At 45.2% G+C, this 19,950-nt stretch overlaps 1 protein-coding gene across 4 annotated transcripts in view; it reads right to left on the bottom strand.

The window, feature by feature from the left end:
- Positions 1-251: 251 nt before the first annotated feature.
- Positions 252-19,950, bottom strand: part of PUM3 (pumilio RNA binding family member 3) — a 236,768-nt gene continuing 217,069 nt past the window's right edge. For all 4 annotated transcript variants that reach the window (XM_063913956.1, XM_063913954.1, XM_063913955.1 and 1 more), the window contains exons 16-18: positions 9,038-9,125; positions 6,414-6,504; positions 252-518 (exon numbers count right to left, since the gene is read on the bottom strand). In XM_063913956.1, the coding sequence (XP_063770026.1) occupies positions 386-518; positions 6,414-6,504; positions 9,038-9,125 (312 nt within the window). In that variant the 3' untranslated portion in view covers positions 252-385. The remainder of the gene's footprint in view (positions 519-6,413; positions 6,505-9,037; positions 9,126-19,950) is intronic.

Raw genomic sequence — 19,950 nt, forward strand, 5'->3', positions numbered from 1 at the left:
AGTCACCTGTGCTCAAGCATGGATAGCAGTAAAACCTGGACTGTTAGTGTGCCTTGACGACCGAGGAGTGCCTGCTTTAAGGTTTACACACTTTTAACACAGCTGTGGTGCGACAGTTAACAAAAGTGTTACTAGCACTACTTATAGATGACAAATTTATGGTAATAAACAAATCACGTACAAAACATTAAAAACCCTGTACCACTGAGGACATAAGTTTACAGCTAGACTATAAAAGACACGCCAAACCATGTTTGTAAAGGAGTTTTATTTATAAATATAAAACATTCTTACAGTTCCCTCCATAGCCATTAAAACAGTAAATCACATCTACAGATTTTACACAGGCAATTATTCAACTGCACAATGGAAAGAAACACCACCGCTAAGGAGAGTTTAAGTTTTCTATTAAGGCCTCAATTGCTTTTGTGTTTTTGGAGTCTTTTAGGTTAGACAGAGGGCCCTTGAGTCCATTTTTTACTTGAATGGCAATTTCTTCATTTGAACTCTGTAAAAGACTAAAATAAAGACAAAATATAATACGTATAAATCAAAGATCCCATAGACACACAATTTCAGCAAAATAGACAGTACTGTGCAGAGATTTTTGTTGCAGTAACATGTGAAGTCATTTTACAAACAATACCATAATTTAGCAGTAGGTACGGTTTCAACAGCATTAAGTGATAAACAGCAAAGCATGTAAGAACCTACATTCAGCACAAATATATATAAATTAATGTATATTGGTGTCATCTAAAACATACAATGCTGATTAAATTATTTTTCTGCTCTTATAAATGAAACAAATAACTAATTTTTACTGTATAACTAAAGATGAGGACAAGTGCTGACAAACGCTTTCTTCTTATAATCATAGTTATTCTTATATTCTCATAGTTATTCTTAAATACAGAATAAATAAGGTATTAGAAAGTGTTTTATGGAAAGTGCTTGTTTATTTGCTATCACCAGTCTCTACCTCTTAGTGCCTTATAGCTCATTCTTTTTTACGCACTACAACACATTAAGAACCATGTATAAAGGATTGTAAAAAGACAGGGAAAGGTGGTCAAATAGTAATGTGCAGTACAATCTTATTGTATGTTCCCAAACAGTGATATCCTTGGTAAAATATACTCTCCGCATGTTTGTAAATCACATGTGATGTATACCATTTAAAAACAATGGATAGATGAAGGACATACAGCAGACACACTGGAGTATTGATCCCTATAAATACCAGTACCTGGGCATATGGCTCCTGATGATAATATGTGACAGGACACGGACAAGTAAAATGAAGACACTATTTTCCGTGGAACACAAACATGCATAAGATGGGATAATTTCCCCTCATATGATATTTTATATCCAGACACTACAGGGTGTTGCTTTCACAGTATTTGGAATATTAAATGCGAGTTTTGCTCTGTTTGGCTAAATGGATGTATTCGTCAGTAAAACAGCATTTCTCTACTCAAACTTTGAAACCCTAACTACATAACTGGTGCCGTGATTTCTGAGACAAGACAAGCGGTGATGATTGGCAGGGCTAAGCTAATACAAGCTGACAGATTTCAAGATTCATAATGGGGTTGATCTTGGACCAGTGAGCAAAGATTAGACCCCTAAAAACACCACCACGTTACATTTCTTTGAATAAAATTCAGGTACAAGGTCATATACATTCAGGCACTCTTTTTGTTAAAAAGTGTTAAGCAATACTTATAGTTAAGTTGCCGACTTGGACAAATCGTAGAAACATTTCTGTAAAGGGGGGTACACACGGAGAGATCCGTGCTTAAAATCTAAGCAATCTTGCTAGATTGCTTAGATTTTAAGCACGGATCTGCCGTGTGTATGCCCTCCAGCGATAGCGATGCGCGGCCTCGCGCATCGCTATCGCCGGTGCTAGATGGAGCCTGCATGCAGGCTCAATCTAGCGGGTCGCTCACTTCACCGTTGTGTGAAGTGAGCGGCACCCCGTTGGCTTTCCCCCTCGCTCAGCACATCGAGAGATGTGTGCTGAGCGGTCTGTGTTAAGATCGCTCAGCACACATCTCTCCCGTGAGTACCCCCCTTTAGGATATTCTTTACAGGTGCACCTAACTTCCACATTTTACAATACCTTTGATCCTGAAAGAAACCTATCGTTAAAGAGGTTTAATGGATTATCCATCAAAAGGTCATATATTTTACCATACAAATGGGATAATAAATGTTACTTTTTCCTTTTCGGTGTGCAACATTAAAAATTGAAATAAGAGAAGAGAGCTGGGGTTTTTTAGGTTTTTAATATGATTTTCTTTATGCCTTCGTATATAGTAAAAGGCACATGCATACAAGATAATGGGGTCTATTCATGAAGCAGCGAGAAGAGTGGAGAAGTGAGCCAGTAAAGAAGTTGCCCGTGACAACAATCAGTGTTGAGGTAACGTTTATAAAATTAATTCTATAAAATGATACTTAGCCGCTGATTTGTTGCCATGGGTAACTTCTCCACTGGCTCACTTCTCCACCTCTTTTTACTGCTTCATGAATAGACACCAACGTGATACATATTTGTCATATGTAGCACATACAGCTTAAAAGTGAACACTTAGGGGGGTATTCATTTAAGTGCAGTTTTCCCCCCCGACTGGTCGAAAAAACAGCACTAATTCTGTACAGGGTATTCAACTGCGGGCATTTTCACCCATGCTGTTTCACTTTTATTTTTTGTCGAATCGGCATGGGCGAAAATTGCGCCAAATACAGGTGAAAACGCTTGCGTATTTGCCAAAACACGTGTATCAGCGGCAAATTCGCCAATACACGTGGTTTTCCACAGTGCCGGATTTTTTTCGACAGACTTGACCTAGTTCTGTTCCATACCAATGCACTAGATGTCTGTAAAGGGATGGGTGAGCAGATGACAGGGATATCACACTGTATATAATAAATTCCCAAATGTAAATTCTGTCCATTGCTAATTATTGTTGAATATGGTCTAACTATATGCTGTACATTAGACCTACTAATGTTTCTAACCTACTCTAGGGGCTAAAATATAGAATACAATGCTTTTCAAAGCCACTGCCTCTTCTGGATTTAAAGGGGCAATTATATTCAATAGAAAAAAACACCGGTATTGTAGTGAATATAATTGCCACTTTAAATCCAGAGTCTGAAACCACGGTTGCTTCGCTGCACAGTACATTTGTGACTTGTGCCACTCTTGCTACTAAAACTTGAGTCCTAATTTTTGGAAGAATTTATCCAGACCTGGCTATTAGAGCTTTATCCAGGATGCACTGTATGAAAGTCACAACATGATATTTAGGGCTACAGTATGTTATAAAGGGGTGTGTAATAAGTTTCCAGATGTGCAGTGAATAGGTAGAGTAGGCCCGATATGACTGGTGCGAAATCCAATCTCTGACTAAAGTTTCCGTAAAAATGTCAAGGCACAGAACCGCATATAAGCAGCACTGCACACTGAAGACGTCACCATGTTCATTTCCTTTATAATCTCGTTATGGAGTTTAACAGAGCTATAATCTTCTACGACAGCAGGAAAGTTCTGACTGACTGTAAGCTGTTTTTGGAGAGGAAGCACCATGCCAAACAACTGTGTTTGCGTAGTTTGCAGAATTTCGGTGCGGGAGACAGTCTCTGGAAGGCGTTGAATGCTGCGGCTGACCTGTGTCTGCTATAACAGAGGACAACTTTGCTGCCGTGCGGGCCATAGTCGAGGTGGATGTCAGGGTGACCGTGGCCCAGTTAGAAGAAATAAGCATCTCATCGGGATCCATCTGCTTGATACCTAATGAAAATATTGGCCTGAGCAAAGACTCTGTATTCTTTGTGTCCCATCAGCGGACTCAAGAGCAGGAGGCTCTGGTGACTTGGTGCCGCAACATGCTGGGCAGGTTTGATGGCGGTCGCTTAAACAATCAGTGGTGATGAATCCTGTATCTACAGCACCTCCAGTGGACCCCAGTTGGGGTCTTCGTGTTGCCACAAATCAAGCACAAGATGTGTAGGAGTCATTTTGACTCACCGGGAGCTGCAGCGGAGACCTTCAGCCAGCACGTAGAAGTCATACCTGCTTTGGACTGGTCCAGCTGCTTCGCCAAGTGGTTTGAGCGCATGCAACTTTGCATAGACTCCTCTGGTAAATACTTGCATATACTGTATAATACTTTTGTCCATCTGCAAATTTATTGCACAACCCTCGTACACAACAGGACCTCTGAAGCCATATAAGGCACTGTGCTTTCATGTCTTTAAAGAGGTGAAATCCACACCTACCTATTCCCCCTTCTAAATGATGCATTCTTCCTCATTTAAGTTTAGCACTGTGTGCTTAGAAGTGTGTGAATCCAGCAGGACACAATCAGGGGAACAGCTTTTGTACTCCTGTTCAGTGACTGGCAGAGAAGCAAACCTGCAGTCATTTCCCTGACGTGTACAGATGTCTCCTCTTTCATTGTTGCTACAGTCACGTTGAACAGTCCTTCTAGTCACTACTAGTTGTGAGCGCGTTTACCAGCACCGGCTGTCTTTTTGTGCATATGAATTGATAGTGTTTACATGTAAACAATGTTGCATATCATTTTAATCAGTAGACACATTGTTGACACATTGTCAGCAAAAAAAGATGCCCAGCGTTAGAAGAGTTGCACAGGAACTGCCAGCTGACTAACGGAAGGCATCTCACGGTGCATGGCATATTGAGGTAAGATGCATGAGAAGACATCTGTAGTACCATGTAGGTCTTTTTACAGTTAAACCTCTTTACCTCTACGAGATGCACATTTTTTAATAGCAGCACAGAGTATGTAAAAATTATACGTTTATTTACTGGAGTTCAAAGTGAAACTAAACACTAGGAAGACGATTGTGTACACATAAAACTATTTAAACAACATAATCCGAAGAAAAAAATGAAATCATACCATATACTATATGAATTGCTTACACACTGATATTATGAATAGAACTATTTAAACAGCCAAGGACAACAACAGGAGAAGAGTTGATGACTATTAGCTAACAACAAAGAGTATCATGCATTTGCTGAGATGTGGCTCATTGCAAGCCAAGCTACAGGGCCTAACTGCAATGTCTGAGCCAGATACATTTCTCCTAAGGGTCAGTCGCCTTGCAAAACTCAGTCTGCCATTGCTAATGAGGATTAGAGCGAGGTGAAGAGTGCAGGGGCTAACAGAAGGAGGAATTAGCTTGGCTTGTCCTCGTGTCGATTACACATAATACGTATAGGTGGATACAACAATATGACATAATACTATGCTATTCATACATACAACAGCCCACAATACATTTCCATGTATATGGAATATTCATTTATATAGATAGTATATTCAAAACAATGCCATGTATAGCTAATCTTTCATGGTAATCTAAGCAAATGAAACACTCTTCTTTAAAGGTCCTCACTGAAAAACCCTTTGTTTGCATTAAAAAACAATCATATGCCTGGAATCTAGACACATAGCTGTTGTTGTATCAGAGTGTACACTTAGCCATAGCCACCAATCATCTTTGATGAACCTTTTATAAAGTACATTCTATAAAATGATAGGTAGATGCTGATAGGTTGCCATGGACAACTTCTGTACTTGTCTGCTTCTAGACTCTTTTCACTGCTTCACACGCCAACCCCAGAATTAGTTAATATACACATACATGAGATTCAATCTGAAGGTCAAAGTTACTATGTGTATTTATTTTAACAATGTTTTTTTGTACTACCTTACAATCACTGAGAAGTATACAAAGAACAGTAATACTCCTTTCAGATCTCCAATGCCGGATCCCAAACGGGTCCTTCCCGGGTGGGATCCGGCATTGGAGACTTCTGCGCTGCCAGTGCTGGCTTTCCATAGCCATAGCGGCAGGGGGGCGGAGTCGGCAGGGGGCGGAGTCGGAGCTGGGAGATGAGCTCATCTCCGCACCGCCTCTCCCTATCTAGTAAACGGGTCCCGGGTCGCATCGACCCGGGAATCCGTTTACGCAGCCACTGATCCAGTATTGAACCCGGGAATAACACTGCTTTATTTCCGGGTTGAATTACAGAGTCAGGCGACCCGGGAATTCCGCCATGGCGCTTTCACACGGCACACTGACCCGTGTCCACCCGGCAATATGCCGGGTCGATGCCGGTTTATTTGTGCGATGTGAAAGGGGTATAAGAGACAGCCCGCCATTCTTCTTCTTCATAAAATTGCTCTATAAACAGGTTAACGATCAGTTATATTTTCCACCAAGTCTTGTAGAAACCAGCAGTGTCTACAATGCTAATTGAAACAACACTATATCCACTTTAAACACTTAACACATTATACATTGATGCACACACACATACATACCAGTAAGTAAAGAAAAATGAATAGCCTTTTCCTTACCAACACAGGACTATGGCCCCTCTGTTCACTTGTGCCCAACTGCTGAGCTTCTTGATGCCCACTTGTTCTACCAATGTTCTAGCAAAGCATTCTGTGGTTAGAAAAGTAACATCATTAAAAAGACTGAATATATCTAATTCACTTACTGTACTGCATTTTAAAAAGTACCATTATGCCCACCAAATATTACTCATACATACTGTCAGTGAACCTATACATTATGGCACAAACTACTGTATGCCATATCAGTTAAGGACTGAACATTATCATATGGCACTTGCATACATAAGAGCTAACTAATTTATAAAACAGGAAATAACATTCTGCAGCACACTCATGTAATGCAAAACAGGCAGGCCTATGTATGCTTCATTAATCACAAGCTCTCAATGTTAGAAGACCTTGCAACATGTTATAATATGCTAAATTGTTTTTTGTTTTATAGCATCTGCCCAAGACTGTCTATTTGTACAAGTTATGCCCATTTATCACATGGCTGATTTGGATAGCATTCCTTCATGAAAGGTACGTATATCAGATAACTAAACAGAGGATCACCTCATAAAAGCAACTTCTGAGTTGGTTTTTGCCTCTTTCTTTAGCGTGGACTTTGGATTCATAACATGGGACACACATATGTAAATTAAACAAACAGCAACACTATTTAGCCGCACTAGTATTCTGGTGCAGAGCCAATGATGGAGAGGCTGCAATTTAGATACATTTTTAATAGGGAAAGGCAAATTTTGTTTTATCCCTAGTAAATAGTTAGAAAGGAAAACAACTGATTTAGTGTTATATAAAAAACATATATAAAGTAGTTTTTGCTTTAAATAACCACTGTAATTAGTACAGGGAACGGTGATAAAGTAACAACCAATAAGCTCCTGTCATATTACAGGCTGTGTTTCAAATATGACATTTAGGAGCGGATTGGCAGGGGGTCTACTACGATAGACCGGTGATGGGGATCCCGATGCCCAGCATACCGGCGCCGGGATCCTGACCACCGGAATGCCGGCAGCGGAGCAAGCGCAAAAGAGCCCCTTGCGGGCTTGCTGCGCTCTCGACGCTGCGGGCACGATGGCGCCTCCCTCCAGGGGTGTTATGGACACCCCAAGAGAGAGAATAGTTGTCGGTATCCCCGCGCTGGCATGCAGAGCGCCAGGATCCTGACAGCCGGAATATCGAGCGCCTCCTGACTGGCTGGTACTTTATCACCATGCAATTTATCACTCTCCAAGGCTTGATAAATCTGGACCATAGTGAGAAACCACACTGATCATTTTTGGCCATTTATGACATGCAGTGCCAAGTGTTTCCATTACTGCTGCTGTGCTGCATTGCATATATTATACATATGAGCAGATTGCCAAAAGGGATGATTAGCTATATAAGCTGAATGTGAGACTCAGCAGCCTGATACATAGCATGTATTATTGGGAGATATTTATTTGAAGTGTAAACCCCTTTATGATACATTAAATTGTATAAAGGACAAGTGCTTAATCTCCCAATATACTAGCACAGTGATATAAGATCTTCAATTTGTAATAGAACATCATTCTTTAGAATGTAAGCTCTTACGAGCAGGGCCCTTTTCCCTCATGTGCTTATCCTTTTTCTTACTTTAATAGTCTTCAACTGCACCAAATCCAGCAGTCTTCTGCCACCTGATACTTATTCCAGTGTCATCTGCTGATTTAGCTCTGTTTAGTTACCCTGTACTTGTCCTATATGGTCTTCAACTGTAAGTTGCTGTTTTCCTGTTTGATTATTTGTTTATGTACGCTGTAATTGGTTGCTGCAGAACCCTTGTGGCACCACATAAATAAAGGATAATAATAATCCACATAGTCTATATGATTTATGGCCTTCAATAACAGTCCCAGACTGAGGACATTTTTTTAAACGTACTAATAAAACTAGAATAATGTACCTGAGAAATGCCGGGTCACCCCCTCCACCCCAATTTATAGGGCCATTGACTTCACATACAACAGAGCAGGGACAGTAATCTGCTATGCATGCAAGGTCCCTTTCAACAAGACTGAGATGTAAGAGCTCGCTCCAAAATAATGAGAGCCAGTTAACAGGATAGGAGACCACACCACCAATTATGTGGCATGGTTTTCTTGTACTATTTAGCAGTAGTAAATGACAGGACTTTGCTGCCACTAAAACTACTGAATGCCAACAATGATAAGTTCACTCGAGAAGCTACAAATCCACAGAGAAGCAGCATCAATCACATTATGGGCAGAGCTGCGCTTTGGTCAGCAAATCTTCTATATCAGTTCATTTCATAGAACTGGCAGATCATATACATCTATATAATAATTTCAGGTCTGCCCCAACTCCTAAATGTGCGCCTCAATAGCTCCCACTGTGAGGGAGACATGCCATCTGAAAGGGAAAAGTATGCACAAATAATGCAAATACAACAGAAAGTATGTGCAGAAGCTCATGTGTTACGGCAACATAAAGGTAAGAATTATAGCATGTGATCCTAAATAGAAAGTGGAGGCTGTACATTGTTTAATATGTCCTTCAAGTCTGATGTAGTCTGTGTATTCTTTATATTCTGTTTAAGATATCACAATATTCAACATGCAGCATCTTACCTTCTTTACCATTTTCTTTTAAGTCTTTATCTTGCTTTATTAACCATTTCAGTACCAGATGACCAGCGGGGTGCTCTGCAATGTGAAGCTTTAAAAGAACCACAAAGGAGGAGGTCACACTCAAGCCAGAGTGGAATACAAAGGCAACATTAAACACTACATATAACCAATTTGTCTTTAACAAAATCACTGCATTATGGATTTTAAAGTAAAACTCAGGTGTTTCTTGATACAATACTGAATTCATTTTAAAGCTATGCCTGCAAATTAAAAGAATAGCAAATCCCTAATACAGATGGGATAACCAACATATATAGGATACTATACATCAGGGGTCTTCAACCTTTAAGACAGTGTGGGCCACATAAAAAAATGAAACGAAGCCGAGGGCCACTAAGCTATACTGCGGTATTTAGAATCTAAATTTTAATTTATGATTGTAATGAGACCTTTTCTAGACTCATAAGACCATAAAAAAGACTTCAAAAGATAATTATTGTAATTTAATGAATGAAACATGGTCTACTTTACCTTTGTTATTATAATAAGTTCATATCAGTGGGAAACTTGGCATTGTTTTTGCTTGGCCAGCTTGTCGATGTTGGCATCAATGTTAGAAGTCGCTATGCGCAGAGTATTCTCAAGATGTTGGTCTGTAAGCACTGAACTGGACTCATACGGCAGTATCACTGGACTGGTGGGTATAATGTGGGCATGCTTTCACAATATTGCTGCTGTCTGTCTGTGATGGGGGGAGGGAGGGTATGATAGCGCCTATGTCAAGACATAGGTGCTATCATACCCTCCCTCCTCCCCATCACAGACAGACAGCAGCATTGTCAAAGCATGCTCCCTGCCATCTCTGCTCTTAATACTTAATACACCCCCTGCTGGGTCCCCCGCCACGCCCCCTGCCCTCAATACTAATTTATTCACTGCCATGCTCAGGCTGCCGCACCCCCGTCCCCGCCGCTCCCGCACGCCGGGTTCCTGCACTGCCCCCTGCCCTCAACACTTATACACTTTTATTCTCCTGCCGCAGCCCCCCCCCCCCCCCCCGCGCCGGGTCCCCGCCGCACACAGCCATGCTCAGGCTGCATACATGCTGCCGCACCCCCTCCGCTCCCGCCCGCCGGGTTCCCGCACTGCCCCCTGCTCTCAATGGTAACTTGCCGCACCCCCCCCAGCCGGGTCCCCGCCGCTCTCACCCACCTATTCAACACTGCAGGCGGAGGGAGACACAGGGAGGGAGACACAGTAAGGGTGACCAGACCACTGACCAGCCTAAGAGGAGCTACTCCCCTTCTTCACAGGCAACCAGTGACAGTGCGGGGAAGTCACCACTTTCCCGGGTGGAGGTCGTGTCCACTCCCGGAATGAACACTGCTGACAGTGCGCTTACTTGATTCTCCGCCCAGCAAAGAATTCTGGTGGCTTCTACCCTCGCTACCCTGCTCCTTGTGCCGCCCTGGCGGTTTACATGAGCCCCTGCGGTCTGACTGGATCAGAACCGGTTGGTCGCGAAGCAGGAACTCCGCTTGACTTAGGGCGTTGTATATGGCCCTTAGTTCCAGGATATTGATGTGACCCTCGGAGGCTTGCATCCGTGGTTACCAGGACCCAGTCCTGAATGCCGAATATGCGGCCCTCGAGAAGGTGAGCACTCCACAGCCACCACAGGAGAGACACCCTGGCCCTGGGGGATAGGATGATTAACCGATGCATCTGAAGATGTGATCCGGACCACTTGTCCAGTAAGTTCCATTGTCCTTGCTTGGAACCAGCCGAAGGGGATGGCCTCGTATGATGCCATCATCCTTCCCAGGACTCGAGTGCAGTGATGCACTGACACCTGTTTTGGTTTTCAATAGATTCCTGACCAGTGTCATGAGCTCCTGAGCTCTCTCTATCGGGAGATAAACCCTCTTCTGGTCTGTGTCTAGGATCATGCCTAGGCGAGGCAGATGAGCTGTAGGAACCAACTGCGACTTCGGAATATATAGAATCCAGTCGTGTTGCCGTTTCACTTCCAGAGAAGGTGATACGCTGTCCAGCAACTGCTCTCTTGATCTCGCTTTTATGAGGAGATCATCCAAGTATGTGATAATAGTGACACCTTGCTTCCTCAGGAGCACCATCATATCCGCCATTACCTTGGTGAAATTGGTAATGACAATCCCGTACCGCAATTCTGAGATACGCCTGATGAGGTGGATAAATGGGGACACGAAAGTATGCATCCCTTATGTCCCGATTCATTTCAGGCTTGCAATGACCGCTCTTAGCGATTCCATCTTGAACCTGAACCTTTTCAGGTATATGTTCAGGGATTTTAATTCAATATGGGTCTAACCGAACCGTCTGGTTTCGGGATTATAACATGGTCGAATAATAACACCCTCTTGTTGAAGGAGGGGACCCTTGACCACCACCTGTTGAAGATACAATTTACGAATTGCAGTTAACACTGGCTCCCTCTCTTGGGGGGAAGCCCGCCGGGTCCTCGGTGAGGGGGCATCTTCTCACAGGCCAGCCTGTATCCCTGCGATACAATTTCTATTGCCCAGGGATCTAACAGGGAGTGAACCCACTTGTGGCTTACGAAGGCGTGTCCCCACCGGGCTTAGCTCCGCCTGTGGAGCCCCAGCGACATGCGGTGGATTTTTGTAGAGGCCGGGGAGGACTTCTGTTCCTGGGGACTAGCTGTGTTGTACAGCTTCTTTCCTCTGCCCCCGGCTCTGACAAGAAAGGACACACCTCAGACTTTCTTGTTTCTTTATTCGAAAAGCTGCATTTAATAATGTCGTGCTTTCCTAGGCTGTGCAGGAATATAAGGCAAAATATCAGAATTACCAGCTATAGCTGTGGAGACCAGGCCCGAGAACCTTTCTCCACACAATCCTCAGCCTTCCATATGCCTCTTAAGTCGGCATCATCTGTCCAATGTATATTCTACAGGACACGTCAAGCAGAAATCGACATAGCTTTTGTCTCTAGGACCCAGTATACTCATGTCCCTTTGGGCATGCTTTATAATTATATATCTATCACTTAAGACAGCATCTTAAAATATTTATATGCATACTAGGGTCTCAATCTCTGCTGATAAGGTACCTGTCCACGCTGCCACAGCGCTATAAACCCATGCCGACACAATCGCCGGTCTGGGTAGTATACTAGAATGTGCACACTATCTGCAGGATCCCTGAGAATAGCTAGTGCAAACAGGACACCCAAGGGGAAGATTCTCAACACATCCTGGCCCTAGTGGGGAAAGGATACAGCCTGAGAACTCTCTTGTGGGAAGCTGCCGTCTCTTGTCTGGAGATTCCCGGTCTTTTTCCTCATGAAAGGAGGGAAATTTACCTCAGCATTCTTCCCCTTAGCATGTGTACTCTCGTGTCAGGGACAGATGAGTCATCAGTGATATGCAAATCATCTTTTATTCCAATAATCATATATTGAACATCTTTTAGCCCTCTTGGCTGTAACTTTGCATTATCGTAGTCGACAGTGTAGTTAAACTCCGTGTCGATACTTTGTTATTTTGGATAGTGAGAATAGAGAGACTCTGAAGGACTCTGTGACATAGGGACAGACCAGGGTAGATTTCCTTTCTGTTCCCTAACCTTTTGTGCAACCTTTTACCTCAGCACTTACACATACCCAAACAGGTGTTGGCGTTGTTGACGGAGACACCCTCCCACACACTTATCCGCTCTATCACCTCCTTAGAGGAGCCTTTTACCTCAGACATGTCGACACATGCGTACCGACACACCACACACACAGGGGATGCTCTATTTGAAGACAGTTCCCCCACCAGGCCCTTTGGAGAGACAGAGAGAGAGTATGCCAGCACACACCACAGCGCTATATAATACAGGGATGTACACTATACTGAGTGATTTTTCCCCTATAGCAGCTTATATACACAGTTTTGCGCCTAAATTTATGTGCCCCCCCCCCCCTCTCTTTTTTACCCTTTGTGTACCAGGATACTGCAGGGGAGAGCCTGGGGAGCTTCCTTCCAGCTGAGCTGTGAAGAGAAAATGGCGCCGGTGTGCTGAGGAAGAAGGCCCGGCCCCCTCAGCGGCGGGCTTCTGTCCTTTTATGTACTTTAATGGGGGTTAATGCACATATACAGTTTATCAGACTGTATTATGTGCTTTTCGCCAAGTAAGGTAATCTAATTGCTTCCCAGGGCGCCCCCCCCCCCCCCCCCCAGCGCCCTGCACCCATCAGTGACCGGAGTGTGTGGTGTGCTAAGGGAGCAATGGCGCACAGCTGCAGTGCTGCGCGCTACCTTAATGAAGACCGGAGTCTTCAGCCGCCGATTTTCAATTTCTCTTCGTTCTTCTGGCTCTGCAAGGGGGACGGCGGCGCGGCTCCGGGACCGGACGACCGAGGACTGGGCCTGTGTTCGATCCCTCTGGAGCTAATGGTGTCCAGTAGCCTTAGAAGCCCAAGCTAGCTGCAAGCAGGTAGGTTCGCTTCTCTCCCCTCAGTCCCAAATAGCAGTGAGTCTGTTGCCAGCAGATCTCACTGAAAATAAAAAACCTAACAAATACTTTCTTTTCTAGGAAGCTCAGGAGAGCCCCTAGGGTGCATCCAGCTCTGGCCGGGCACAGATATTAACTGAGGTCTGGAGGAGGGGCATAGAGGGAGGAGCCAGTGCACACCAGATATAGTACCTAATCTTTCTTTTAAGAGTGCCCAGTCTCCTGCGAGGCTGTCTATACCCCATGGTCCTTACGGAGTACCCAGCATCCACTAGGACGTCAGAGAAAAATGGTTACAAATATATCAAATAAAAAAAGAACGACCCTAGTTTCCTGGCTAGTACCAGAGCCAGATTTGCACACACATATATGAACCTTAGGGTACATGTGGGCATTACACACAGGTGCAGCAGTATAAACTGCTGGAAATTTGGGGAGCAGCAGCTTGGTACATGTTCTTACAACTGCTTGGCATACCTTGTTATTACATAACAGCATTTAACAGCACGGAAAGCGCTGCAATTGTACATCAGCCCCTTATCATTGACTGTATGGCTTCAGTCTCATTTTGCAATGGTTATTTGGTCCCTGTCACTTCCTTCACTTGTTCACCTATCATTTTTATGGACACACAGGGGGAAATTCAATTGTTTGAAAAGTTGGTTGGAAGTCTGTTTTTTCCTGTCTATTAGATAGGATAAAAAAAAAAAAAAATACACCCAAACAATTGAATTCCCCCCCATTATATCATCTGCACGTTTGGTCCCTGATCATACAAAGCTTTAATTTCCTTGTATGCATGTTGTCATTTGTGACCATGACTTGCAGCGCTGCTGCGGATTGTAACACACAGTTCAAAAGTGTACATGACAATGTCCAGCACACACGGCAGGAGCTGTTGTCAGGTGCAGGGTCAGCTTTGCTTACACGTTAAACCCTGCCCACACAGCTGATGGGCAGCCACCAATAAGCTTGCAGGCAGCTCAGCTGCTTCTTTGCAGCATGGTTAGTGTTGGTCTTCCTTTAATATGCTATTTATACAGCCTCTGGACACTGTGCAATCAGCCCCTGAAGAAAACCACTTTGCTGTGGTTGAAACAGCTATCATATGGACTTCTATGGATCTGTAAGAATAAAAAGAATCTCTCTTTTTTTTTTAAATCAAAACGTGAGTGCTGGTTCCTCCCCCCTTCTGGACCCTGTACCACCAGCTTAAATATTCATAACAGTGTGCTGTCTTATAAATAATAAGATTTTACTTACCGATAAATCTATTTCTCGTAGTCCGTAGTGGATGCTGGGGACTCCGTCAGGACCATGGGGAATAGCGGCTCCGCAGGAGACAGGGCACAAAAGTAAAAGCTTTAGGATCAGGTGGTGTGCACTGGCTCCTCCCCCCTATGACCCTCCTCCAAGCCTCAGTTAGGATACTGTGCCCGGACGAGCGTACACAATAAGGAAGGATTTTGAATCCCGGGTAAGACTCATACCAGCCACACCAATCACACTGTACAACCTGTGATCTGAACCCAGTTAACAGCATGATAACAGCGGAGCCTCTGAAAAGATGGCTCACAACAATAATAACCCGATTTTTGTAACAATAACTATGTACAAGTATTGCAGACAATCCGCACCTGGGATGGGCGCCCAGCATCCACTACGGACTACGAGAAATAGATTTATCGGTAAGTAAAATCTTATTTTCTCTGACGTCCTAGTGGATGCTGGGGACTCCGTCAGGACCATGGGGATTATACCAAAGCTCCCAAACGGGCGGGAGAGTGCAGATGACTCTGCAGCACCGAATGAGAGAACTCCAGGTCCTCTTTAGCCAGGGTATCAAATTTGTAGAATTTTACAAACGTGTTCTCCCCCGACCACGTAGCTGCTCGGCAGAGTTGTAATGCCGAGACCCCTCGGGCAGCCGCCCAGGATGAGCCCACCTTCCTTGTGGAATGGGCCTTGACAGATTTAGGCTGTGGCAGGCCTGCCACAGAATGTGCAAGTTGAAATGTGCTACAAATCCAACGAGCAATCGTCTGCTTAGAAGCAAGAGCACCCAGTTTGTTGGGTGCATACAGGATAACAGCGAGTCAGTTTTCCTGACTCCAGCCGTCCTGGAAACCTATATTTTCAGGGCCCTGACAACATCTAGCAACTTGGAGTCCTCCAAGTCCCTAGTAGCCGCAGGTACCACAATAAGCTGGTTCAGGTGAAACGCTGACACCACCTTAGGAAGAAACTGGGGACGAGTCCGCAGCTCTGCCCTGTCCGAATGGACAATCAGATATGGCTTTTGTGAGACAAAGCCGCCAATTCTGACACTCGCCTGGCCGAGGCCAGGGCCAACAGCATGGTCACTTTTCATGTGAGATATTTCAAATCCACAGATTTGAGCGGTTTAAAATGTGATTTGAGGAATCCCAGAACTACGTTGAGATCCCACAGTGCCACTGGAGGCACAAAAAGGGGGTTGTATATGCAATACTCCCTTGACAAACTTCTGGACTTCAGGAACTGAAGCCAATTCTTTCTGGAAGAAAATTGACAGGGCCGAAATTTGAACCTTAATGGACCCCAATTTGAGGCCCATAGACACTCCTGTTTGCAGGAAATGCAGGAATCGACCGAGTTGAAATTTCTTCGTGGGGCCTTCCTGGCCTCACACCACGCAACATATTTTCGCCACATGTGGTGATAATGTTTTGCGGTCACCTCCTTCCTGGCTTTGACCAGGGTAGGAATGACCTCTTCCGGAATGCCTTTTTCAATTAGGATCTGGCGTTCCACCGCCATGCCGTCAAACGCAGCCGCGGTAAGTCTTGGAACAGACCTGGTACTTGCTGAAGCAAGTCCCTTCTTAGCGGCAGAGGCCATGAGTCCTCTGTGAGCATTTCTTGAAGTTCCGGGTGCCACGTCCTTCTTGGCCAATCCGGAGCCACGAGTATAGTTCTTACTCCTCTACGTCTTATAATTCTCAGTACCTTGGTTATGAGAAGCAGAGGAGGGAACACATACACCGACTGGTACACCCACGGTGTTACCAGAACGTCCACAGATATTGCTTGAGGGTCTCTTGACCTGGCGCAATACCTGTCCAGTTTTTTGTTCAGGCGGGACGCCATCATGTCCACCTTTGGTCTTTCCCAACGGTTCACAATCATGTGGAATACTTCCCGATGAAGTCCCCACTCTCCCGGGTGGAGGTCGTGCCTGCTGAGGAAGTCTGCTTCCCAGTTGTCCACTCCCGGAATGAACACTGCTGACAGTGCTATCACATGATTTTTCGCCCAGCGAAGAATCCTTGCAGTTTCTGCCATTGCCCTACTGCTTCTTGTGCCGCCCTGTGTTTACGTGGGCGACTGCCGTGATGTTGTCCCACTGGATCAATACCGGCTGACCTTGAAGCAGAGGTCTTGCTAAGCTTAGAACATTGTAAATTGCCCTTAGCTCCAGTATATTTATGTGGAGAGAAGTCTCCAGACTTGATCACACTCCCTGGAAATTTTTTCCCTGTGTGACTGCTCCCCAGCCTCTCAGGCTGGCATCCGTGGTCACCAGGACCCAGTCCTGAATGCCGAATCTGCGGCCCTTTAGTAGATGAGCACTCTGCAGCCACCGCAGAAGAAACACCCTTGTCCTTGGAGACAGGGTTATCCGCTGATGCATCTGAAGATGCGATCCGGACCATTTTTCCAGCAGATCCCACTGAAAAGTTCTTGCGTGAAATCTACCGAATGGAATCGCTTCGTAAGAAGCCACCATTTTTCCCAGGACCCTTGTGCAATGATGCATTGACACTTTTCCTGGTTTTAGGAGGTTCCTGACTAGCTCGGATAACTCCCTGGCTTTCTTCTCCGGGAGAAACACCTTTTTCTGGACTGTGTCCAGAATCATCCCTAGGAACAGCAGACGTGTCGTCGGAAACAGCTGCGGTTTTTGGAATATTTAGAATCCACCCGTGCCGTCGTAGAACTACTTGAGATAGTGCTACTCCGACCTCCAACTGTTCTCTGGACCTTGCCCTTATCAGGAGATCGTCCATTTTCTTTGAAGAAGAATCATCATTTCGGCCATTACCTTGGTAAGGACCCGGGGTGCCGTGGACAATCCAACCGGCAGCGTCTGAAACTGATAGTGACAGTTTTGTACCACGAACCTGAGGTACCCTTGGTGAGAAGGGCAAATTGGGACATGGAGGTAAGCATCCCTGATGTCCCGGGACACCATATAGTCCCCTTCTTCCTGGTTCGCTATCACTGCTCTGAGTGACTCCATCTTGATTTGAACCTTTGTATGTAAGTGTTCAACTATTTCAGATTTAGAATAGGTCTCACCGAGCCGTCTGGCTTCAGTACCACAATATAGTGTGGAATAATACCCCTTTCCTTGTTGTAGGAGGGGTACTTTGATTATCACCTGCTGGGAATACAGCTTGTGAATTGTTTCCACTACTGCCTCCCTGTCGGAGGGAGACGTTGGTAAAGCAGACTTCAGGAACCTGCGAGGGGGAGACGTCTCGAATTTCCAATCTGTACCCCTGGGATACTACTTGTAGGATCCAGGGGTCCACTTGCGAGTGAGCCCACTGCGTGCTGAAACTCTTGAGACGACCCCCCCCACCGCACCTGAGTCCGCTTGTACGGCCCCAGCGTCATGCTGAGGACTTGGCAGAAGCGGTGGAGGGCTTCTGTTTCTGGGAATGGGCTGCCTGCTGCAGTCTTCTTCCCTTTCCTCTATCCCATGGCAGATATGACTGGCCTTTTGCCCGCTTGCCCTTATGGGGACGAAAGGACTGAGGCTGAAAAGACGTTGTCTTTTTCTCCTTTATACGGCAATACTTCCATGTGCCGTTTGGAATCTGCATCACCTGACCACTGTCGTGTCCATAAACAACTTCTGGCAGATATGGACATCGCACTTACTCTTGATGCCAGAGTGCAAATATCCCTCTGTGCATCTCGCATATATAGAAATGCATCCTTTAAATTCTCTATAGTCAATAAAATACTGTCCCTGTCAAGGGTATCAATATTTTCAGTCAGGGAATCCGACCAAGCCACCCCAGCGCTGCACATCCAGGCTGAGGCGATCGCTGGTCGCAGTATAACACCAGTATGTGTGTATATACTTTTTAGGATATTTTCCAGCCTCCTATCAGCTGGCTCCTTGAGGGCGGCCCTATCTGGAGACGGTACCGCCACTTGTTTTGATAAGCGTGTGAGCGCCTTATCCACCCTAAGGGGTGTTTCCCAACGCGCCCTAACTTCTGGCGGGAAAGGGTATAACGCCAATAATTTTCTATCGGGGGAAACCCACGCATCATCACACACTTCATTTAATTTATCTGATTCAGGAAAAACTACAGGTAGTTTTTTCACACTCCACATAATACCCTTTTTTGTGGTACTTGTAGTATCAGAAATATGTAACACCTCCTTCATTGCCCTTAACAAGTAACGTGTGGCCCTAAAGGAAAATACGTTTGTTTCTTCACCGTCGACACTGGAGTCAGTGTCCGTGTCTGTGTCGACCGACTGAGGTAAAAGGACGTTTTAACGCCCCTGACGGTGTTTGAGACGCCTGGACAGGTACTAATTGGTTTGCCGGCCGTCTCATGTCGTCAACCGACCTTGCAGCGTGTTGACATTATCACGTAATTCCTTAAATAAGCCATCCATTCCGGTGTCGACTCCCTAGAGAGTGACATCACCATTACAGGCAATTGCTCCGCCTCCTCACCAACATCGTCCTCATACATGTCGACACACACGTACCGACACACAGCACACACACAGGGAATGCTCTGATAGAGGACAGGACCCCACTAGCCCTTTGGGGAGACAGAGGGAGAGTTTGCCAGCACACACCAAAAACGCTATAATTATACAGGGACAACCTTTATATAAGTGTTTTTCCCTTATAGCATTTTAATATATATAGTCATATCGCCAAATAAGTGCCCCCCCTCTCTGTTTTAACCCTGTTTCTGTAGTGCAGTGCAGGGGAGAGCCTGGGAGCCTTCCCACCAGCATTTCTGTGAGGGAAAATGGCGCTGTGTGCTGAGGAGAATAGGCCCCGCCCCCTTTTCGGCGGGCTTCTTCTCCCGTTTTTCTGAGACCTGGCAGGGGTTAAATACATCCATATAGCCCCCAGGGGCTATATGTGATGTATTTTTAGCCAGAATAAGGTACTATCATTGCTGCCCAGGGCGCCCCCCCCAGCGCCCTGCACCCTCAGTGACCGCTGCTATGAAGTGTGCTGACAACAATGGCGCACAGCTGCAGTGCTGTGCGCTACCTTATGAAGACTGAAAAGTCTTCTGCCGCCGGTTTCTGGACCTCTTCACTTTTCGGCATCTGCAAGGGGGTCGGCGGCGCGGCTCCGGGACGAACCCCAGGGTGAGAC

This window comes from Pseudophryne corroboree, chromosome 1 (assembly GCF_028390025.1).
Source record: "Pseudophryne corroboree isolate aPseCor3 chromosome 1, aPseCor3.hap2, whole genome shotgun sequence".
NCBI lineage: Eukaryota > Metazoa > Chordata > Amphibia > Anura > Myobatrachidae > Pseudophryne > Pseudophryne corroboree.